Source organism: Triticum aestivum, chromosome 7A (genome assembly GCF_018294505.1).
Source record: "Triticum aestivum cultivar Chinese Spring chromosome 7A, IWGSC CS RefSeq v2.1, whole genome shotgun sequence".
In the NCBI taxonomy this organism is placed as follows: Eukaryota; Viridiplantae; Streptophyta; class Magnoliopsida; order Poales; family Poaceae; genus Triticum; species Triticum aestivum.
In genome coordinates, this window is record NC_057812.1 from 174,584,162 (window position 1) to 174,607,497 (window position 23,336).

Genomic DNA, 23,336 nt, shown 5'->3' on the forward strand with positions numbered 1-23,336 from the left:
GCAACCCTGCAACCAAATAACAAAGAGTCTCTTGTGTCCCCAACACACCCAATACAATGGTAAATTGTATAGGTGCACTAGTTCGGCGAAGAGATGGTGATACAAGTGGTATATGGATAGTAGATAAAGGTATTTGTAATCTGAAATAATAAAAACAGCAAGGTAACGAATGATAAAAGTGAGCGTAAACGGTATTGCAATGCTAGGAAACAAGGCCTAGGGTTCATACTTTCACTAGTGCAAGTCCTCTCAACAATAATAACATAATTGGATCACATAACTATCCCTCAACATGCAACAAAGAGTCACTCCAAAGTCACTAATAGCGGAGAACAAACGAAGAGATTATGGTAGGGTACGAAACCACCTCAAAGTTATTCTTTCCAATCAATCCGTTGGGCTATTCCTATAAGTGTCACAAACAGCCCTAGAGTTCGTACTAGAATAACACCTTAAGACACAAATCAACCAAAACCCTAATGTCACCTAGATACTCCAATGTCACCTCAAGTATCCGTGGGTATGATTATACGATATGCATCACACAATCTCAGATTCATCTATTCAACCAACACATAAGACCTCAAAGAGTGCCCCAAAGTTCCTACCGGAGAATCACGACAAAAACGTGTTCCAACCCCTATGCATAGGTTCATGGGCGTAACCCGCAAGTTGGTCACCAAAACATACATCAAGTGAATCACGTGGTATCCCATTGTCACCACAGATACGCACGGCAAGACATACATCAAGTGTTCTCAAATCTTTAAAGACTCAATCCGATAAGATAACTTCAAAGGGGAAACTCAATTCATTACAAGAGAGTAGAGGGGTAAGAAACATCATAGGATCCAAATATGATAGCAAAGCTCGCGATACATCAAGATCGTATCATCTCAAGAACACGAGAGAGAGAGAGAGAGAGAGATCAAACACATAGCTACTGGTACATACCCTCTGCCCCAAGGGAGAACTACCCCCTCCTCGTCATGGAGAGCACCGGGATGATGAAGATGGCCACCGGAGAAGGATTGCCCCCTCCGGCAGGGTGCCGGAACGGGTCTAGATTGGTTTTCGGTGGCTACGGAGGCTTCTGGCGGCGGAACTCCCGATCTATTGTGTCCAAGGATGTTTTTAGGGTATATGGAAATATATAGGCAGAAGAAGTACGTCAGGGGGGGCACGAGGGGCTGACGAGGGTGGAGGGCGCGCCCAGGGGGTGGGCGCGCCCCCTGCCTCGTGACCTCCTCGCAGATTCTCCGACGTGCACTCCAAGTCTTCTGGGCTTCTTTCCTTCCAAAAATGAGTTCCGTGAAGTTTCAGGTCAATTGGACTCCGTTTGGTTTTCCTTTTCTTCGAAACCCTAAAACAGGGTAAAAACAGAAAACTGGCACTGGGCTCTGGGTTAATAGGTTAGTCCCAAAAATGATATAAAAGTGTATAATAAAGCCCATAAACATTCAAAACAGTAAATAATATAGCATGGAGCAATCAAAAATTATAGATACGTTGGAGACGTATCAGGGGGGTCTCCGGGCTGTCCACGAGGCAGGGAGGCGCGCCCAGGGGGTGGGTGCGCCCCCCACCCTCATGGGCAGCCCGGGACTCTTCTGGCCCAACTCTTCTACTCCGTGTCCTTCTTCTGGTCCAAAAATAAGTTCCGTGAAGTTTCGGGTCAATTGGACTCCGTTTGGTTTTCCTTTTCTGCGAAACTCAAAAACAAGGAAAAAACATAAACTGGCACTGGGCTCTAGGTTAATAGGTTAGTCCCAAAAATCATATAAAATAGCATATAAATGCATATAAAACATCCAAGGTTGATAATATAATAGCATGAAACAAGCAAAAATTATAGATACGTTGGAGACGTATCAGAGAACAAAGTGTGGACTTTGGTTGACTTGCCTGTTGATCGGCAGGCCATAGAAAATAAACGGATCTTCAAGAAGAAGACTGACGCTGACAGTAATGTTACTGTCTACAAAGCTTGACTTGTTGCAAAACATTTTCGACAAGTTCAAGGAGTTGACTATGATGAGACCTTCTCACCCGTAGCGATGCTTAAGTCCGTCCAAATCATGTTAGCAATTGCCGCATTTAATGACTATGAAATTTGGTAAATGGATGTCAAAACTGCATTCCTTAATGGATACCTCAAAGAAGAGTTGTATATGATGCAACCAGAAGGTTTTGTCGATCCAAAAGGTGTTAACAAAGTGTGCAAGCTCCAGCGATCCATTTATGGACTGGTGCAAGCCTCTCGGAGTTGGAATATACGCTTTGATAGTTTGATCAAAGCATATGGTTTTATACAGACTTTTGGAGAAGCCTGTATTTACAAGAAAGTGAGTGGGAGCTCTGTAGCATTTCTGGTCTTATATGTAGATGACATATTGTTGATCGAAAATGATACTGAATTTATGAATAGCATAAAAGGATACTTGAATAAGAATTTTTCAATGAAAGACCTCAGTGAAGCTGCTTATATATTGGGCATCAAGATCTATAGAGATAGATCAAGACGCTTAATTGGACTTTCACAAAGCACATACCTTGATAAAGTTTTGAAGAAGTTCAAAATGGATCAAGCAAAGAAAGGGTTCTTGCCTGTATTACAAGGTGTGAAGTTGAGTCAGACTCAATGCCCGACCACTGCAGAAGATAGAGAGAAAATGAAAGGTGTTCCCTATGCTTCAGCCATAGGCTCTATCATGTATGCAATGCTGTGTACCAGACCTGATGTGTGCCTTGCTATAAGTTTAGGAGGGAGGTACCAAAGTAATCCAGGAGTGGATCACTGGACAACGGTCAAGAACATCCTGAAATACCTGAAAAGGACTAATGATATGTTTCTCGTATATGGAGGTGACAAAGAGCTCGTCATAAACAGTTACGTCGATGCAAGCTTTGACACTGATCCGGATGACTCTAAGTCACAAACCGAATACGTGTTTTTATTAAATGGTGGAGCTGTCAGTTGGTGCAGTTCCAAGCAGAGCGTCGTGGCGGGATCTACGTGTGAAGCGGAATACATAGCTACTTCAGAAGCAGCAAATGGAGGAGTCTAGATGAAGGAGTTCATATCCGATCTAGGTGTCATACCTAGTGCATCGGGTCCAATGAAAATCTTTTGTGACAATACTGGAGCAATTGCCTTGGCAAAGGAATCCAGATTTCACAAGAGAACCAAGCACATCAAAAGACGCTTCAATTCCATCCGTGATCTCAAGTCAAGGAGGGAGACATAGAGATTTGCAAGATACATACGGATCTGAATGTTGCAGACCCATTGACTAAGCCTCTCTCAGGAGCAAAACATGATCAGCACCAAGACTCCATGGGTGTTAGAATCATTACAGTGTAATCTAGATTATTGACTCTAGTGCAAGTGGGAGACTAAAGGAAATATGCCCTAGAGGCAATAATAAAGTTGTTATTTATATTTCCTTATATCATGATAAATGTTTATTATTCATGCTAGAATTGTATTAACCAGAAACTTAGTACATGTGTGAATACATAGACAAACAAAGTGTCACTAGTTTGCCTCTACTTGACTAGCCCAATGAATCAATGATGGTCATGTTTCCTAACCATAGACATGAGTTTTCAATTGATTAACGTGATCACATCATTAGAGAATGATGTGATTGACTTGACCCATCCGTTAGCTTAGCACGATGATCGTTTAGTTTGTTGCTTTTGCTTTCTCCATAACTATACATGTTCCTATGACTATGAGATCATGCAACTCCCGAATACCGGAGGAACACTTTGTGTGCTACCAAACGTCACAACGTAACTGGGTGATTATAAAGGTTCCCTACAGGTGTCTCCGATGGTGTTTGTTGATTTGGCATGGATCGAGATTAGGATTTGTCACTCCGATTGTCGGAGAGGTATCTCTGGGCCCTCTCGGTAATGCACATCACTATAAGCTTTGCAAGCAATGTGACTAACGAGTTAGTTACGGGCTGTTGCATTACGAAACGAGCAAAGAGACTTGCTGATAACGAGATTGAACTAGGTATTGAGATACCGACGATCGAATCTCGGGCAAGTAACATACCGATGACAAAGGGAACAACGTATATCGTTATGCGGTTTGACCGATAAAGATCTTCGTAGAATATGTAGGAACCAATATGAGCATCCAGGTTCCGCTATTGGTTATTGACCGGAGATGAGTCTCGGTCATGTCTACATAGTTTTCGAACCCGTAGGGTCCGCACGCTTAACGTTCGGTGACGATCGGTATTACAAGTTTATGTGTTTTGATGTACCAAAGGTAGTTCGGAATCCCGTATTTGATCACGAACATGACGAGGAGTCTCGAAATGGTCGAGACATAAAGATCGATATATTGAAAGCCTATATTTGGACATCGGAATGGTTCCGAGTGGTTTGGGCATTTTTCCGGAGTACCGGGAGGTTACCGGAACCCCCCGGGGAGTATATGGGCCTTATTGGGCCTTAGTGGAATAGAGGAGAGGGAAGGGAAAAGAGGGAAGCGTGCCCCCCAAGCCCAATCCGAATGGGGAGGGGGGCCGGCCCCCCTTTCCTTCCTCCCTCTCTCCTCCTTCCTTCCTCTCCTACTCCTACTCCTACTTAGAAGGGCTCCTACTTCTACTAGGAAAGGAGGGAATCCTACTCCCGGAGGGGGTAGGACTCCCCCAGGGCGCGCCATAGAGAGGGTCGGCCCTTCCCCTCCTCCACTCCTTTATATACGGGGGAGGGGACACCCCATGGATACACAAGTTGATCAGTTGATCTTTTAGCCGTGTGCGGTGCCCTCCTCCACCATAATCCACCTCGGTTATATCGTAGCGGTGCTTAGGCGAAGCCCTGTTCCGGTAGAAACATCATCACCGTCATCACACCGTCGTGCTGACGAAACTCTCCCACGAGGCTCTACTGGATCTTGAGTTCGTGGGACGTCACCGAGCTGAACGTGTGCAGATCGTGGAGGTGCCGTACGTTCGGTACTAGGATCGGTCGATCGTGAAGACATATGACTACATCAAGTGCGTTGTCATAACGCTTCCTCTTACGGTCTACAAGGTTATGTAGACGATACTCTTCCCTCTCGTTGCTATGCATCACCATGATCTTGCATGTGCGTATGATTTTTTTGAAATTACTGCGTTCCCCAACATCCTTTCCCTTCCTCCCTGACTTCGCTTCTCACGCGGGTGAGCTCCCCCTGCCATGGCACCTCGGCCTATGCTCCATCCACCGCCTGCCATGGCCGGCCCCAAGCGCCTCCTCCCAGCCTCGCCCGCGGTCCTTCTGCATCTCCTCCGTGACCCCTGCCTAACGCCAGGGCCGAGCTGCTTGCCTCCCTTGCCGTCCGCCACCATTGACTCCCTCCTGCCGCTGATGTGTTGTTGGCCCTCGCCGTCGAGTGCGTCATCGGTGGCCTCCTCCATGCCCTGGGCTCCATCCAGCTCTGTCGCCTCCCAGCGTCATCCTGCCTGCGCCGCCCCATGGCTCTCCCGAGGCCATCACCGACCACCACCCTACGACGTTCGGCCTTTGGACTACCACTCACGCAAGCACGTGAGTAACGACGCCGGCGACTCAATGGTGACCAGGTCACACGCCAGGCGGCAGCGGCTCGTTGGCGTGCTGCAGTCCAAAGAGCTACCGCTAGTGTGCTGCTCTACTGCTGGTAAGGTGTTTGTTGAAATGACAAAGAGAGAGAGGAGGAGGAAGGTGATGCTGACATGTGGGGTCCACCTATCGTAACGGTCAACTTAATGGTCCGAAATAACAGAGTTGACTTTCCCGCCACGTCAGCCTTGACAGACAGGTCCAGCATGTCATAAAGCATTTAAATCGTCTGAACTGGCCATTTTCCGAAAGTGGTAGTTTTTAGTCACGAGATTCCAATTTTTTGGTAGTTTTCGGTCACTTTTTAAAAAGTGGTAGTTCCGTGGGACGGAAGCCTCAAATGTGGTAGTTTTTTGTCAAACACTCTGTTTGTCACCTTCCTACCTGAGATGACAATATATTTGCCAGGTCATTGTCACCGGCGTATTCTAGCTCCAATGTCGACTTCACACCCGTTGCTCAACAACATTTCCCTGGCTCTGATGGTGTTTCAAAGGCCCGGAGGCGACATCAAGCTTTGCTCAAGGCGCTCTGCAGGCGAGCGCAGGAGAAAGACAACGTCGATTTCCTAAGTACATGTGTGTAGTTTTCTTTGTAAGTATGGCCTTGTAGGGGTGGTTGACTGTATATGACTTTTGATCTTTTTGGAAACAAGAGGTTTGCTTACGTCATGATGAAAACCTAATTGTCATGAACGGGAAACATTATGTTTAATTAGTTTTGTGTGTTGATGGGAACTATAGAAACCATTGAGAGCTAAAAAATAGGTTTTTCCTCGCAAATGTGTATAAAAACCTATAAAAGGGATGACGACACATATCACACATTATAAAACACCGAGGAGTCGGTGAGCTTAATAGTACCTAGCAACACTAGCACCAAGGAAGCGTCATGCTCGTCGCATGAAGCAACACTGAAAGATGATGAAGTGGGTAGACAATCATCGATATCCAAAGTGACTATGAAATATCCATATTCAATGTAGATTTGGGTTCACCTCCAACTACAAATATCAGGCAATTTTGTTTTGACGGTGAATATCAGGCAATTGCAATAATGGGGTATAAACTGTTGCTGCTAAATGTTTATTGTAACTTCAACATTTTATTTTGGTATAATGGTCATTGTAGCACTTTACTAAATTAAACTAAGATAACTCATTAGTTTCAACCCTGCATTATCATGTAATATCAAATTAAAACATGTTATTTGCATGTAAACCTCATAAGTAGATTAAGAGATCATGATTTACACCTTTCTATATTTATTTATTTATACCAAATAAATATACTAAAAATAGGTGTGCCTCAGCTTTGAGTCACTTATCCTCTACAATACAATATGAGTTTCATTTTATTCATATAAAGTCAATTCGACAGATCACGTTTCCCATATGAACACATTGATATAGAAAACAATAGAAGACTTCCAGAAACTGATACAATTTCACTATTGTCACCGCACACCAACCAAAGCGCATTTCTTTTTTCATACAGATATGTATGTAACACACAAATGCAGTGGATGGTACTCTAAGCAAGTAGGTGTTCTTCCATTACATGGACAGACAAAGGAGCCATCGAAAACGTTCCAGAGAACTTGAGTTTATTCTGTTCCGGCGATCTTCTTCTTCAAGCTCTCGATGTCGGTGGCCAACTCTTTCCTGCTTTCCTGTGAGAAGTAAGAAACACCAAAGCATCCATGTAAATTAATAATCCTATGCAAAATTGGCCAATTCAATTCAAACGCACACAAGATGTACCATGTGCTAGCATTGTTATACCTTGAAGAGGAGGTAGCGGTAGACGAACCACCCGGTGTAGCCGAGCCCAACCAGCTCCAGGAGCTTGGGGAGCTGCACAAAGCAGACCACAGAACATCATAAATTCATCATCCACCACAGTTCAGAGCTTGGGGATTAACTGCGAAAAAACGCAAGAGGCGGTTAATTTGGTCAGCGTGCACGTACCAACGGCACGGAGTTGATGGCGCCGACGACGACGGTGGTGAGCCAGAGAGCCACGACGGCGCCGCCGCTGTAGAGGAGGAAGGTGGGCTTGTCCTCAATCGCCTCCCACTGTCACACAGGAGAAGAGAACGGGTGACGATAGGCACATTGTGCAGGAGCCAGGAACTGATATGCCCATACGTTTACGCAGGCAGGTAGCTGGTACGAACCTTCCCCTTGAGGTCCTCGATGATCTCGTCGCCGCTCGCCGACGTGTCGTCGGAGGCGGCCTTCACGCGGAGCAGGGACGGCCTGGGCGCATCTGCAAGCTCGGCGAAGTCGTCAGAGCCAAAAGAATTTCCCCGAAAAAACCCGGCTGATAGATACTACTAGCATGCATGTGCACCTTGGAGGCGGAGAGGGTGGAAGTTGCGCCGCGGGAGGAGGGCGGAGGAGCGGGGGGCGGCGTTGCCGGTGGCGGCGGGGAGGCGTGCCCCTCCGAGGAGGGCCACGGAGTACGCCGTGGCAGCCATTGATCTGTCAGTGCCTTATCGCTAGAGCTATCGCTTCCTCGGCCTCTCGCTCTGCGTTTCGCTGGTGCTAACGGAACAACAAAAGCTGGAACGGTTGTTGTGTAGGAGGGGCTCTTGTGCGGCCGCGCTCGCCCGCGTCTTTGGTCCCTCGGAGCGGTGACGTGGCGGCGCGCTTGGCTGTGATTGGCTGCCTCCCTATCTTCACATCCATGGATGGCCTCCCTGCCCTCCCGTACCAGGCATTCCTTTGGTTGGTGCCTGATGAGTGGGGACTGGGAATTTCACGGTTGGGGACAATGCAAGGTCGATTTGCATTTTGCTAGTACCACTCAGCTTCTGCATCTGTATGTTTCGCTATTGCAGCAATTTTTAGTTTTTTCTTTTATGAAAAAGACTTGGCCTCATACAAAAGTCCACCAGAAGTACAAAACAGAACACACATAATAAAAATCACTCCATCTGTAGATTAATAGATCATCGAATGATCACTATCCCATTAGAACAAGCCGCCGACGCCCAGCTCCCCTACTAAAGCCTGTCTGACCTCATCGACAACAGCAATTTCTAATATATTAGGGGATCTGTGCAACGTTTGGTTAGTCTCCTACTCCTATAGCAGTCTAAACACAAGATCCTCAAATAATTAGTGCCAACGAGTTAGTATATAGCGCATAGTACAGACTGCCAGGATTGGCTAGAACTGGTCTAGCTGAGACATAACTATGCTCTAATTCATCTCAGCTGATGTCATCATAGTTGTATCTCGTTTGTTTTTCTTTTTGGGCTGGCCTAATGCGTGTTCTTGTCTTTTCTTAGCCTAGTAATTTTTTGTGTTGTGCGGCAAGAGGCTTGAGCACAACTACTAGTTGTTATTGCGACGCTGAATAGTAGCAGAACTACTAGTTGTAGCCACGATGAAGCTAGGTGGGAACTTGTAGGTTTAACTCAAAAAAAAAGTGGGAACTTGTAGGAAAACATGTTTTAGGAACAATTAACATGACAAACTAATTAGCGAACCAACATGTGGTTGGATGGTTGGAGGGACTGTGGTATTCCCAGCCCATCAAAGTTTAAGTCCTAGTACTCACATTATTCCTGAATTTATTTCAGGATTTCCGGCAATGCGCTTTCAATGGGAGTAGACGATCTCGTCGATGATGAGGTGCCTACGGTGATTTCATAAATCTCAAGAAGATATGCCGGCTCAGTCTTTCGAAGGTGCTCATAGGGATAGGGTGTGCGTGTGTATTCATAGAGATGAGTGTATGCGCGTATGTATGAGTGCTTACGCCTGTATTGTGTCAAAAAAAACACGACAAACTAATTAACCATGATTTTTTTAATTTCCTTTTGTTCCATTTCGCTATAATATGTTGGCAAAAATGGCGCCGCAATTATAATAATAGAGCTATGTCAATTTCCTGTTGCTCCATTTCTCCATATACCATGTGATTTTTTATTTTGTCAAATACAAAAAATGTTCATGAATTTCAAAAATTGATCATGAATTCAAAAAAATGTTGGTGAAACTTAAAAATCCTAAATGTAAAAAAAGTTCACGAAATTTTAGAAATCATGAATTTGTCGAAAAATCACAAGTTCCCAAAGTGTATAGAGATTTTTTTATTTGAAAAAGCTCATGATTTTTTCAAACATGCAGTCACGACACTCCCTTGAAAGCATGCAGTTGCGACCCCGCTTGAAATACATGCAGTCACAACATGCCTTAGCAACTCCTCTTGAAAAACATGCATGTGATCTCACCTTGAAGACATGTAGTTGCGACCCCCTGTTGAAAACATGCAGATGCAACACCCTCCCCCCCCCCCCCTCCCCTTGTTGAAAACATGCAGATGCGACCCGCCTTAATAACATTCAGTTGCGACCCCTCTTGAAAATGTGCAGTTGCGACCCGCCTTGAAAACATGCAGTTTCAACCTGCCTTAAAAAGATGCGTTGCGACCTACCTTAAAAACATGCAGTTTTGACTCACCTTAAAAACATACAGTTGCGACCCTCTTTTGAAAACATATAGTTTCAACCCACTTTAAAAACATGCAGTTACGACCCCTCTTGAAAACATACAGTTGCACTGCGACCCCATTTTAAAAATATGCAATTGCGACCCACCTTAAAAACATGCAGTTGCGGCCTCTCTTAAACACATGGAGTTGTGGCCTCTCTTATAAATATGCAGTTGTAACTCACCTTGAAAATATGCAGTTGTGACCCCCCCCCCCCCCCCCCCCCCCTCTAAAAATATGCAATTACGATCTACCTTGAAAACATGCAGTTATGACCCCGGCTTAAAATCATGTTGTTGCGACTCACCTTGCAGACATGCAGTTGCGGCCCCTCTTGAAACATACAGTTGCGACTCCACCTTAAAAACATGTAGTTGTGATCCAACTTGAAAACATGCAGTTGCGGCCCCTTTTAAAATGTTGCAGTCAGGTTATAACACTTGCAGTTGCAGGACATGCATGTGGCTCCCCCTCCCGACCATAGTTGCAACCCTTTTTTTATTTCTCAACTTCATTATTGTGTTGACACCGTGAATTTTTATTTAAAAATTATAAGGGACAAATTATGTAAAAACAAATATTAAGCTAAAACAAAATTAATCTATTAAAGTTAAGAAAAGAGAAAATAGTGACACAATGTTCTAATATACTCCCTCCGTCCCAAAAACAGCAATTAATCATGAGAAAAGGGTAAATAAGTCATAACAAAGAGCTTACCCCTCATCCGCCAAAAAAAAAAAAGAGCTTACCCCTAGAAGCTATCGTGAGCAAATAACAAAACATGCAAAAAGCTTGGAGCGATCCCCATCTTTCCTTTTTGGTCGGGTAAAAAGAAGAAACCCCACATAGCTCAACTCGTGGAGCGATCCCCATCTTTCCTTTTTGGTCGGGTAAAAAGAAGAAACCCCACATAGCTCAACTCGTGCAAATAAGCAAAAGTAACTCGTCGCTTGTCTGTGGGCTCGTAGAAAGGTGATGGGTAAGGCAGCCCCTGTACAGATGAGCCGCACACCCGTCGCTCCCGTGGTAACAAACAAAAGCCATCACGAATCTTAGCGTGACGATGGGAGGGCTAGAAATGTGACTTGAGACCATAGTTTTTTTTTTTGAAAACTACTTGGCGCACTTTATTAAAGTCATATCAAAGTTACATCATCCACAATGTCCGAAAGTAAAAAGCTGGGAGGATCACCATCCCAAACAAAAGTAGAATTTAAATTGCAACTATGTCTAGCAAGATTGTGCGCCAATCTATTAGCCTCCCTAGGGCAATGAGTGAAGGATACCGCACCAATACGGTATGCTTTTTGAAAATAATCAGCCAAAATAGCAGTATAGGGGCTCCAAATCTCAATCGCGCCATTGCATGCTTGAATAGCTTCCAATGAGTCAGATTCAACAATGACCTGGTGACAGCCGAGTCCTTCAACCAACTCTAGTCCTCGCTGAATAGCTACTGCTTCCGCCGTTGTTGCATCAAGGAGATGATGAAGCAACCAGGATGCTCCCGCAAGAGCCTCTCCTCGGTTGTTTCGAAGAATTGCTGCAGCTGCACCCGTTCCATCTTCAAAAAAAGCGGCGTCAACATTTAATTTATAAGAATTGATTGGAGGTTTCACCCACATAACTTTATCCGGTTTCTTCTGATCCGCAGCTCGAGAAAAGTTACTTGTGATCGCTTGGATAGCGAAAGCAGTACTCGAAGGATTTTGGACATTTTTGCCCTTAACAAATTCTCGTCGTTGCCACCATATATACCAAGCCCCAACGACCAAAGACTCCCGGAATCCCAACCTACCAAGAACAGGTGAATGTCTCGCCGGTTGCGTTAGTAATTCTTCAAGGATCACACTACCTGACCTGTCAATTTAAATGACTTCACCTATTATTTCATGTAACCCCAGTTTCTTCCATACTTCTTTTGCTCTTTCACATGTAAACATCAGATGTCGCATATCTTCCGCCCCTTGCTTGCCCCTTGCTTGCATACTGGGCATTGAGGCTGTACCTTGATGTGTCTGTTTGCCAAGATCGACATCCCTGGGACAATACCATGTAAAGCACGCCAGGCGAACCACCGACGGACACAACTCCCCTACTAAAGCCAACCTGGCCTCATCGATGACACTCCCTCCATAAACAAATGTAAGAGCGTTTAGATAACTAAAGTAATGATCTAAACGCTCTTATATTTCTTTAGAAGGAGTATAATTTATTACAGGATATATGCAACGTTTGGTTAGTCTCCTCCTATATAGCATTCTAAACACAGGGTATAGACAGAACGAGTACATTACAGTCGTCATGTACAGCCTGCACGTTAAATCATAATGATAGCCTGTCAATATTCTGCGCAAAATAGGAGAATAGATACACTTGAGTACCAAATGCTAAACTGACAAATATTTGTATACCTTGCGGAGAACACTCGAGCGTTTGGCCATAACCTTGGCATTGGAGACATCATCTCCACACACCTGATTCTGATCCGTATCAGCAGCCTGAAGCAGCATGACTGGAATCCACTACAGGTTCTGGCAAAACACCTTGCACATTCACTCACAACGTGTTTGGCAAGGATATGACATGAGCCTTACGATAGATAAGATAATTTCTGCATCTGAATCCTGACTGGCATGGTCACCGCCGCACATACTCTGATGTGCTGTGCGCTGTGCCCTCCGAGTCAGTTATCCTAAACCTTTCCTACCAATTGAATAACTAACTTGTATCAGCCTAACTGTCACTGTCTGAGAAATATATGTGTTTTGATGTGCTTGCTTCTCGTGCAGATTCGTCTTGGTCGGATTCATCTTCTTGCTCGGATGCATCTCTGATCTGTTCCGAGAAGATGAATTCAGCAACAATGGGCAGATGATCACTGCCCATCTCCTGATAAATTTTCAACATGACATCGTTGTTAGCAGTTAAATATGAACATTGTGCATAACAGAAAATTTACAGCCAAAACTCGAATCATGACACGACCCAAAGTTTAAACCATGTCCTTTTTCACAGAAAGATTTTTCTAATTAGTATGATGTACTAAATGAGGAAGTACCCTGGTTGGAAGACCCCTCGTTCTCCTCAAAGCATCCACAGGTAGGGTGTCCAAAACTCTGGAGCATTCAAGCCCAGGAGTATACCTTCAACAAAGAGACTCAGCCACATTGTACATGTGTAGAATAAGATATAGGCATGATTAGAAGCATACCACAAATAATCAACAGTCCCAAGAAACTTCTTGTGATATGACGTTGCTAGAGGTTCACCATGATAACCCCTATTGCTCGAATTTCCCTAAAATAAATCGACACTTCATTTCAACTATATGTCGAATAGTCAAAGAGAGTGCTTCACTTTCCAATGAAAATAAATACTACCTTTAACATGGCATAAGAGCTAGAGAGCTTCAACGGATGGCTAGCGACCATGACATTTGAGGACCCTGTCGCATTTCTCACTTCTTCGTCACTCCATCCATAGTTCAGTAAACTACAAGGAAGGTACATACAAATCTTAAAAGGAAGAAATGTGCTAGGTCAACTAAGATCTGACAAGAAAAGATTCTGACCTACAATACAAACCAAATTCAGAGCTATCCAGTCCAGACAACTGCCTTCTATCATGCAAAGAAACGTTCAGCTGGTGACACAAAAAAGAGCAGATTGTATGCATTGTCAATCAATTCTATAATAACCAGAGTCCACTATAACTTTGGGGATATGCAAGAAATATCTAACGCAATATTTCACCTTCATTGTCGACAAGAACTTGTAGATGGCACTCTGGTCCAAGGAAAAGAAAAAAGAAAAGTTAGAACCGATGAAAGAAAAATGTCAGCTCTAAATTATGAGATACCACATTTCAGTAAAAAAATATTTAAAAACCTATTCACAACTTATTACTCTAATTGTACCATCCTAGACCCGCAGCCAATCTAAAGCACTATCACTCATGAGCAGTAAAACGTCATCTCAGTTCCAGAAACCAAACACTTGTTACAAGTAATTATCTTTATGTGAGAATCTTAAGGCACATATATGCAAGGAAGCAACTAAAACATACTTCAGGTGTGCTGTTAAAATCACCAGCAAGTACAATAGGAATTCCATCCCATTTTCCAGCAAGAGCATTTGCCCTCTCCAGTAGCATGCGGACCTGGAAGAAGGGGAATCAGGAGTAAACAACAATTTGGGTAAAGTTGGAAGGAGTAAATAGATAGCTGCCAAATTTTAAGTGGTCAATAGTCATTTCAAACTGTGCATTACATTCATATCAGCTAATGAGGATTATGCAGACCATCTTGAGACACGACCACACAATGATATTAGATACGCAGGAAACAAATGATGCTGATTTTAACTAAACTGACATACCTGTCCCATTTTTACATCTCCACGCTTTGGATTAAACAAAACATGAATATTCCCGAGTACAAATTTTTGGGTTCCGTTAAGCTGAAAAGGAAACATGTAACAGAAAAAATTAATACAACCATTTTTCTGCCAACAATAAAATATTGGTTACTTAGCAGAGACCTGAATAAGAAGAAAAATTATACAAAAGATGGTAGCTGGGAAGCTATTTAGAAAATGCACGATTGTAGTACATCATTTGGTTCATTTACACAATGTAAAGGAAGTCACAAGGCAATGCTAAAATTGTAATAATACATGGTGCATGTTTCCAGATAGAGCTATTCGACTCGCAAAGAAAAGATAGAACTATCACAGAAAAAAAGATATCCAGTCTCCCCTCCTTTTCTATTTCCTGCTAGTTCTACCCATTATTTGGGTCTCGGGCCCATATCAAATAGGGAAAAACATTACTAGCAGAAGAAGCCAAACGATTATGATTATCTGCTAACTCTTACCAGGATGAATGAGAAATTACTCCTTACTTTAGTTAATGAACTGAACCAACTAGTGCTTTGATGTAAATCTAAGTACCTCAAAAACTAATACTTGAGCAACATTATTTCGTAGATTGAATTCACTAAAGTCAATACTATCTTCCTCAAGCAGACGTAACCTACAATTCAAACAAAGATAAGGATGAAATTGCTGCTTTGTTCCAATCAATAAAGATAACAAGCAGAGAAGGAGTAGCATTAATCATACCGTTCTGACTTCCAAAAGGTAGCACATCCATCTTTAGCATCCCCAGTACGCCCCTGAGGATGGCATGGGACTCAGCTTAGGATTTGAAAGGCAGAAATTCGAAAGAGAAATGTTACAGTGCTATACCTTAAAGCTACATTCATAGCCTCTGTTCTTCATTTCTGCAGCAATTTCCCGGAATCTATCCACCTCCTATTTTCCAAACACGAAGTGTTACAGAGTACAGTGGAAGGATGGCATCGCCAATATGCAGGTTGAGTTCTTGCCTGAAGACACACTAAATCAGAGTCCCAGTGCCTAATTTCATGGATAATAAGCCTTCTCCTCGAATCCCACCTCAAAGCATCCCAAGGGACGTCCAAGTAAAGGTCAGGATGGTTCCGTGCATTGTTATCCGCCAAGATGTTGTATGACATGATTGTGCATGCATCTACCAAAAGAAAGACAGAAATTATCAGTACAAAACTAATAGTGCACGAATGCCTACATCTCAGCAACACAATTGCATCCAATATGATATAACTTTGTAATAAGCAACACACTTCCAAGCCAACAAGCCAAACTGATACAACTTTGTAACGGAAGGACACACGAAGATCATGACTTTGTGGGAGATTGCACTAGCTGGGTAGAAGCTTTTGACTTTCACCGACCTTTTTTCCTTCGGAAAATTACTTCCACTAACTAATTCGTTGAACTAGCTCCTTATACTATACCTAATGCAAAGGGTCAATTTTATCAGACCTATACACAAACAAGTGGTGAGCAAAGGTAACCAATCTCCTCGACAGCTATGTGCAGCTAACAGGATACCTGAGCCTGAGGTCGATGCCTCGTCCGCGAAGACCCACCGCCGGTAGGGCACCGGAGCATGTGGCGCGTGGTACCCCTGCCAGACGCGGCCAGACGCGCCTGCGGGGTCCTGCCAGCGGCGGCGGTGGTCGAAAGGAGCGACGTATGCGGACGCGCGCCACACCGCCGCGCCGGGAGCAGAGGGAGAGCGTCCGCGCTTCCTGGGGCGAGGGGCCGCGGGAGCTGGCGGCGAGAGGCGCGCGCGCGAAGGGTTGTACGCCATTGCGGCGACCTGTGGCGGTGGGCCGGCGAGGGGTGGGTGGGTCAGGTCGGGGTGAGAGGGGAACGGAATTGTACGGGTTCGGTACTCGTTTTGTGGGTTCCTATATACGAGGGGTTGAGTACAATAAGTGCCTCAAGATCTGGATCGGACGGTCCAGATGTGTTGTAAATCTAGGTTATTTATAATACCTAAATAATTCATCCCCACTAACCTATTACATGCAAGATGTCCACATCAGCAAATCTTCCACCTTAGCAAATCAGCCATGTCAAAAAAAATCAACAATTTGTTGGATATTTTTCGTAGTACATGGTCACCCCCAAAGCAAGCCAACGTTTCCTATTCACGACACATCTTAATTGGAGCAAAATAAAAGAGCCTCAGGCACGCACGTATCATCTTCTCTGGCGATTCCTTTGCTCTTCCTTGGTGATTCGTTTGCTCTTCCCTTCCACGTTATATTTCTCTCCCGTGGCCCATCGGCATCCACACCCCAAGCCATATTTTGGCCTTCTACGAATCCATGCAACAATCTCATCTCTTGATTGTCTACAATGACGCTACTGCCGAATTCAGCGGTGAGGAGCTGCGATGACCCGAGCAGATGTTGGATTCAGTGGTGAGAAGTTGCGCCAGCCTCTCCTGCGGCAGAGCTCCGCCATACTCGCTCCCTTTCCCATCTTCAACTCCATGCGACACCTTCAACTCTCTCCACCACCGCGGATTCGACGACGAACAGGTACGACTGCCCCTGCCACAACCTGATTTGATGACGAGGAGTCTCGCCAACCCCTTCAGCAATCAAGCTCTTCCGCCCTCACTCCCTTTTCCCATCTTCAATTGTTACCTTGATGCAGCCCGAAGAAAAGGCGAGTAAAATACATCAAGTTTTGGTTTTCTACAGCGTCACTGCAAGATGTCATCCTGAATTTGTGGATTGTTGTGGAATCATGAGCTTCTGCATATGATAAGGTGAGTTATCATGTTAGTTGTTTTTCGGAAGAAGTTGGCTTAATTCTCTGTTCATTACAATGATGACCTATAGAACAGATAATTGGATTAGCATGATTTCGACGTGTTATCCCTTGAATGTTATTTCGGAGGATATACACAGGGAAGCGACAATGATGGTACAAAAAATCCCAGATTAACTAGAGGAAGTACCAAGAATCGAGTAATTAATTCTGTATACTTTATATTGTTATGGCAAAAAACCCGTGACTAAATAATCTGTATACACATCATGTCGTATAGTTTGATTCGGTATGATGTGCACACTTACAGTTTATAATAAGAGGCCAGAAAGGTGATTATTCCTGCTTAGTAAACTTACCTTTATTTTTTATAAATGTATTTCTATACTTCATTGTTCTCTATCTTACATTAATGAGAAACAAGCTATTACCATTGGTTTTTAGCTATGATGTGCCATCCGGCGTGGCACCATCTATAAGTTGCCTCTTACTTTTGTCAATCTATTTTTGCTAAAGATCTTGATGCATACACACTACACACTAAACTCTCTCGCTTCTTTCCTGAAAGATACTGAAGTTACCGTCTTCTTTCGTGAATGATGCACTGAAGTCGTTGTCTTCTGTCATGCTTCTGTTGGGTAGATCATAAGCATTGCATGCTAGGTGGAAAATGTTTTTAATTCAAGAAATTTCGAAGAGATGTGCTACTTGGTCCAGTCTAACTCATAACTTTTTTTTCTATTTTTCCTTTTCTTACAGAAGTCTACTTCCTGCACACGCAACAATGTTAAGGTATATGCAAATGTATGTTTACCGCTAATCATGGTAGCTCGCATCCTTTCTTTGATGTAATTTTATTACAATTCCTCTATACTTCCCTTTGTGCAAGTATTCCATGTAGATTCAGATAAATATCATGTACTGTTGATGCATAAATAGATTATTCTGGAGTTTCATCATTCGTATGGTCCACTGCAGATCAATGAAACTGAGAATAGTATTCCTTAAATTATGATCATTTTGGTCTCTTGAGAAAAGGATTTAACTTTACTGAACATTCCAGTGCTACTTTGCTTATTTTATTTTCTTAGTCACACTTGGAGAGGTCCATGGTGTCACGACTTTACTCAGTTTTAACAAAGATACAGGTGTAACGGCTATCTAGGTACACCCAAGATCCCCAAAATAATCGATCAATGTCTGCAAACAATATTATTCATGGATATGATTTTTCATGACATTTGTGTTTGTGAGGCAATGGCAATGCTATTATGCACTCAATGCAACTCATATTTCGCATGCATTGCGCATCATGTATCATTCTAAAGTATTGTTGTCAAAGCAGAATCGTATATTCATAATTTTGCTTAACCTTTTTTGAGTTATTTTACCGAGTAAGACAATAATTTAGGGCAATATTTCCCACAGCAACGCGCGGGGAATCATCTAGTTTTCTTAACCACCGTTCCACATATATGGTGTTAACTCTTTTTTTGCGCAAAATATATGGTGTTAAAAACTAGGACAATGCCTGCACGTAAAAAAACTAGGATAATGCTTGTGCATTGCAATGGAATATAAATATTTTTAGTATGTTAGCTTGTGATTTATCTGTTCATATTAATGTGATGTGCAAATATATGTTTATCAAATTCTGCCCATGATTTTTTTTATATTTTGATGAGAATTTTGATAAGTAAATTAAACTGGAATTGGCTCAGAAGGTAAGTAAATTATGATGATTTGATTATCATACGGGGAAATTTGAAAAACGAGGTGGTGCAAAAAAAAGTAAACATGGGACATTACATTCTTCTTAAGTAAAAAAAAATAGTAGAGATAGAGATTACTTTTTTACAAATTGTTTTTTGCAGGTATTTTTTTAAAAATTGTTACAAAACTATTTTTGCATGGTTATAATACCTTCATGAAAAAAATGTTGTGAAAGATTGTTGCATAACCACCGATTTGTTACATTACTACTTATTTTATATTTTTTGTAACACTTCTGAAAATACATAGTCAAGATTTGTTGCAACGATTTATTTCTACTAGAGAGGTGAGATTTTGTCACGAAAACAACCGTTTTTCCCTCACCGTCGGGGGACGGACGACTTAGCACAGCCCCTCAGTCAATTCCGTGTCGAAGACGCTGCATGTTGCATGCTTCAGTTCACTCAATCAAAACATATGCATGCGATCTAGCTGGTTTTATTTATCAAATCTTCTATATCTAAATAGCTAGTCTCCATTATCTATTTCTCTTAACATGCAAGTATGTCATATCATTCCTTAACATGCATGAGAAAAGGTCCACCCCACTACCATGTGTCTCTCAACATGCAAGCATGCCACTTCATCATGACATGCATAAAAAAAGGAACGACTACAACAGAAGAAGGGCCACCAGTGCAAAAATAGAAAAACAACCATGAGCCATTGGATCGTAGGTGGATGGCATAGATTCTGGTGGAAGAATCTCAGCCACTTAATGTACATTTTATGAAAAAAAACCCTACTAGCAATTAGTTATAAAATAGAACTTTTGCAGCAACCACCTCAAGTATTTCATCTCCCTCTCCATTCATTTTGTTCAAGGACGGCTTATGGCACAAATTCAGCCACCATTTGAAGCATAACAAAACATCTGACTGGACCTTCGCAGATTGAGCATATCACAAGCATACATATCTTGATGAGACATGGTAGCACCATTTTTAGTACATGGCCAGCAAGACAGAGTATTAAGGACTAATATCTTGATAGTACATAAAAGAAATGCTCTAGCCGTTCCCTCCAGTTCTACTACTTGCTCATGAAGCTTCTTGTTCTAGGAAAGATCACACCAAGCAAACCATATTCAGTTGAGTGCAGCCACATACAGATGCATGATCAAGAACAGACTTAAATTTATATTGCAGAGAAATTCTCTCAAGTGTCAGAAAGGGAAGACTTTGATAAAAGCTTCTTCTATCCATCTGTAGTCCTGATGTTTCCGGTAGTCAGAGCATCATGCATCTACAAATACAAGCAAAAATAGTTTACATTACAAGGACATAAATAGGAAAACAATTAAGAATGCAATTCAAGTTCTTCTAATAACTCGTATATGACAAAAGTAAAAATTTGATGTTGCAGCACAAAGTCACATGTCAGACTAGTGAAGAGACAAAGAAAGAATATCACATGGCAAAATATAATCACAGCTTGACAATGACAGATCACTTGTATCAATTTTTGCAACTCATCATCCCAGTAAGACTTGCTTAACGCGAATAGCTTACGACCGGTTGTTCTGCTGTATTGATATTACATTATGACTCAATGGCTGGTTAGCAACCGAAGGCCTATCCCAAATCAAGCCCAATACACAGAAAGAGTGTCTTCTTTTCTACATACACAGAAAGAGTATCTTATTTTCTACATATACGCAGAAAGTGTGTCTTCTTTTCTACATACAAAAGGTAAAAAATGTTGTCTTTTTATAATTGTAGTGTCATAAAAGCCGAATGAGGAAGACCAAAGAGCCAATACAATTGTTTCACTAAAGCAAAACTATCATGATTTTAGTTTCGGTGGCATTACTGGACAAATTGACAGTGAACTCCCAGAAATCAGTGAAGTGGCACACATTGCAAGTGTAACGAATTCCAGTCTTGTGCCTACAAGCACTTCACATGCAGGTACTTTAATAGGTAGATGAGATTAGTATGTCCTCATGTACAATATCCGACAAGAGGATGAAATTTCACAATACAAAACTGCTCGAAAATCTAGTATAAGCAAACTTGTCCGGTGATTAATTTTTCTATGCATTGATATAGAGAGATATCCCTATTATTGCTCTCAAGTTGAAAGCAAGCATATCCCAGATGAGCATAAACTAGTTGTCCAGTCAAAATTTTGAAGTAAGCAAACATTATGTGTTTTGTTGTGGCTAATCAACACCGAATAAAGGTCTCTCTAAATTAACTGAATCTGGTACAGCAAAGTATCAATACATACTAAACTAAGATTCCGCACTATAGTTTGTGGTACAAACATTGAACAAAAATGATTTCCTACATAAATGCTACATAATTAACTAGGGAAAATTGGTAGCAACCTCACAGGCAAGCATACAGAGAGATATCCTTGTTATTGCTCTCAAGTTGAAAGCAAGCATATCCCAGATGAGCATGAACTAGTTGTCCAGCCCAAATTTTCAAGTAATCACACATTGTGTCTTTTTGTTATGGCTAATCAATACTGGATAAATGTCTCTCAGAATTAACTGAATTTGGTACAGAGAAGTGTGTGTATATGCCAATGGGTTTGCTACTGTACTACTTAAGCATACTTCTCTGAATATAGCCTTTGCGCAAAATAATTGTAAGCTTCCAAGCTACTGCTACTCATGTTAAAAATATGTTATCTAACCTAAATGTGCATATGCTTAGAATTTTCAAAATGTTGTCATTCATATCATTTCTAAATATGCAGAATTATACAACATCCAACAACGATATAACATAGTTCTCGGACAAGAAGGATTTCTTTTACGAGCGCTACATGAAATGCTACAGAATTAACTATGTAAACTGGTAGCAACCTGGCAGACAAGCATACCTGAAGGCTAGCTGTAGTTTTCTTCTCAGGCGTTACCAGATGGCGGAGTGATGTCTACTACACAACCTTCTTCTTGTAGACATTGTTGGGCCTCCAAGTGCAGAGGTTTGTAGGACAGTAGCAAATTTTCCTCAAGTGGATGACCTAAGGTTTATCAATCCATAGGAGGCGTAGGATGAAGATGGTCTCTCTCAAGCAACCCTACAACCAAATAATAAAGAGTCTCTTGTGTCCCCAACACACCCAATACAATGGTAAACTGTATAGGTGCACTAGTTCGGCAAAGAGATGGTGATACAAGTGGTATACGGATAGTAGATAATGGTATTTGCAATCTGAAATTATAAAAACAGTAAGGTAGCAAGTGATAAAAGTGAGCATAAACGGTATTGCAATGATAGGAAACAAGGCCTAGGGTTCATACTTTCGCTAGTGTAAGTTCCCTCAACATGCAACAAAGAGTCACTCCAAAGTCACTAATAGCGGAGAACGAACGAAGAGATTATGGTAGGGTACGAAACCACCTCAAAGTTATTCTTTCCAATCAATCCGTTGGGCTATTCCTATAAGTGTCACAAACAGCCCTAGAGTTCGTACTAGAATAACACCTTAAGATACAAATCAACCAAAACCCTAATGTCACCTAGATACTCCATTGTCACCTCAAGTATCCGTGGGTATGATTATACGATATGCATCACACAATCTCAGATTCATCTATTCAACCAACACAAAGGACCTCAAAGAGTGCCCCAAAGTTCCTACCGGAGAATCACGACGAAAACGTGTGCCAACCCCTATGCATAGGTTCCCAATGTCACTAAACCCGCAAGTTGATCACCAAGACATATATCAAGTGTTCTCAAGTCTTTAAAGACTCAATCAGATAAGATAACTTCAAAGGGGAAACTCAATTCATTACAAGAGAGAAGAGGGGGAGGAGAAACATAGGATCCAACTATAATAGCAAAGCTCGCGATACATCAAGATCGTATCATCTCAAGAACACGAGAGAGAGATCAAGCACATAGCTACTGGTACATACCCTCAGCCCCGAGGGAGAACTACTCCCTCCTGGTCATGGAGAGTGCCGGGATGATGAAGATGGCCACCGGAGAAGGATTGCCCCCTCCGGCAGGGTGCCGGAACGGGTCTAGATTGGTTTTTGGTGGCTACGGAGGCTTCTGGCGGCGGAACTCCCGATCTAATCTCTCTTCTGGAAGTTTTAGGTTACGTAGGTACATATGGGTGCAGGAGGTACGCCGGTGGACCGAAGGGGGGGGGCACGAGGCAGGGGGTGCGCCCCAGGGGGGTGGGCGCTCCCCCTACCCTCGTGAGCTCCTCCTTCATCTTCTGACGTAGGGTCCAAGTCTATCCGGTAGGTTTCCTTCCAAAAATAACTTCTCCAGTTGATTTCGTTCCGTTTTGACTCCGTTTG

General features: G+C 42.6%; 2 protein-coding genes and 1 long non-coding RNA gene across 4 annotated transcripts; all 3 read right to left on the reverse strand.

Moving 5' to 3' along the window:
* Window positions 1–6,943: 6,943 nt before the first annotated feature.
* Window positions 6,944–8,265, reverse strand: LOC123150665 (protein CURVATURE THYLAKOID 1A, chloroplastic). The gene is made up of 5 exons (XM_044570494.1): window positions 7,968–8,265; window positions 7,792–7,883; window positions 7,583–7,690; window positions 7,397–7,468; window positions 6,944–7,284 (listed from the first exon to the last, which is right to left on the reverse strand). The coding sequence occupies exons 1-5, from the start codon at window positions 8,092–8,094 to the stop codon at window positions 7,219–7,221; spliced, it is 465 nt and encodes a 154-aa protein (XP_044426429.1). The 5' UTR covers window positions 8,095–8,265; the 3' UTR covers window positions 6,944–7,218.
* A 3,952-nt stretch (window positions 8,266–12,217) lies between these two features.
* On the reverse strand, window positions 12,218–16,378 carry LOC123151131 (carbon catabolite repressor protein 4 homolog 3). Of its 2 annotated transcripts, XR_006475510.1 has the most exons (14): window positions 16,055–16,378; window positions 15,508–15,671; window positions 15,368–15,433; window positions 15,242–15,294; window positions 15,071–15,152; window positions 14,498–14,578; window positions 14,187–14,279; window positions 13,874–13,906; window positions 13,693–13,763; window positions 13,502–13,613; window positions 13,333–13,418; window positions 13,180–13,264; window positions 12,533–13,010; window positions 12,218–12,431 (listed from the first exon to the last, which is right to left on the reverse strand). XR_006475510.1 is itself a non-coding variant. In XM_044570898.1 (13 exons), the coding sequence occupies exons 1-13, from the start codon at window positions 16,314–16,316 to the stop codon at window positions 12,855–12,857; spliced, it is 1,344 nt and encodes a 447-aa protein (XP_044426833.1). In that variant the 5' UTR covers window positions 16,317–16,378; the 3' UTR covers window positions 12,439–12,854. The 2 variants fall into 2 exon arrangements, 1 of the variants encoding a protein (XP_044426833.1); XM_044570898.1 differs by lacking the exon at window positions 12,218–12,431 and having other exon boundaries at window positions 12,439–13,010.
* Window positions 16,379–19,963: 3,585 nt separating this feature from the next.
* LOC123147253 (uncharacterized) lies at window positions 19,964–21,946 on the reverse strand. Its single transcript, XR_006473143.1, has 2 exons — window positions 21,899–21,946; window positions 19,964–20,308 (listed from the first exon to the last, which is right to left on the reverse strand). It is a non-coding gene; the product is annotated as an uncharacterized lncRNA (long non-coding RNA).
* Window positions 21,947–23,336: the final 1,390 nt, after the last annotated feature.

Bases quoted from the DNA above. Each gene is read 5' to 3' on its own strand.
- LOC123150665 (XM_044570494.1), bottom strand. From the start codon at position 8,094: ATGGCTGCCACGGCGTACTCCGTGGCCCTCCTCGGAGGGGCACGCCTC. The intron at 7,691-7,791 runs GTTCGTACCAGC...CCTGTGTGACAG, and splicing joins TCGAGGACCTCAAGGGGAAG to TGGGAGGCGATTGAGGACAA. The intron at 7,285-7,396 runs GTATAACAATGC...TACTTCTCACAG, and splicing joins ACCGCTACCTCCTCTTCAAG to GAAAGCAGGAAAGAGTTGGC.
- LOC123151131 (XM_044570898.1), bottom strand. From the start codon at position 16,316: ATGGCGTACAACCCTTCGCGCGCGCGCCTCTCGCCGCCAGCTCCCGCG. The intron at 15,434-15,507 runs GCAAGAACTCAA...TTTGGAAAATAG, and splicing joins CTGATTTAGTGTGTCTTCAG to GAGGTGGATAGATTCCGGGA. The intron at 13,265-13,332 runs GTATGCTTCTAA...TCTTTGTTGAAG, and splicing joins GGGACTGTTGATTATTTGTG to GTATACTCCTGGGCTTGAAT.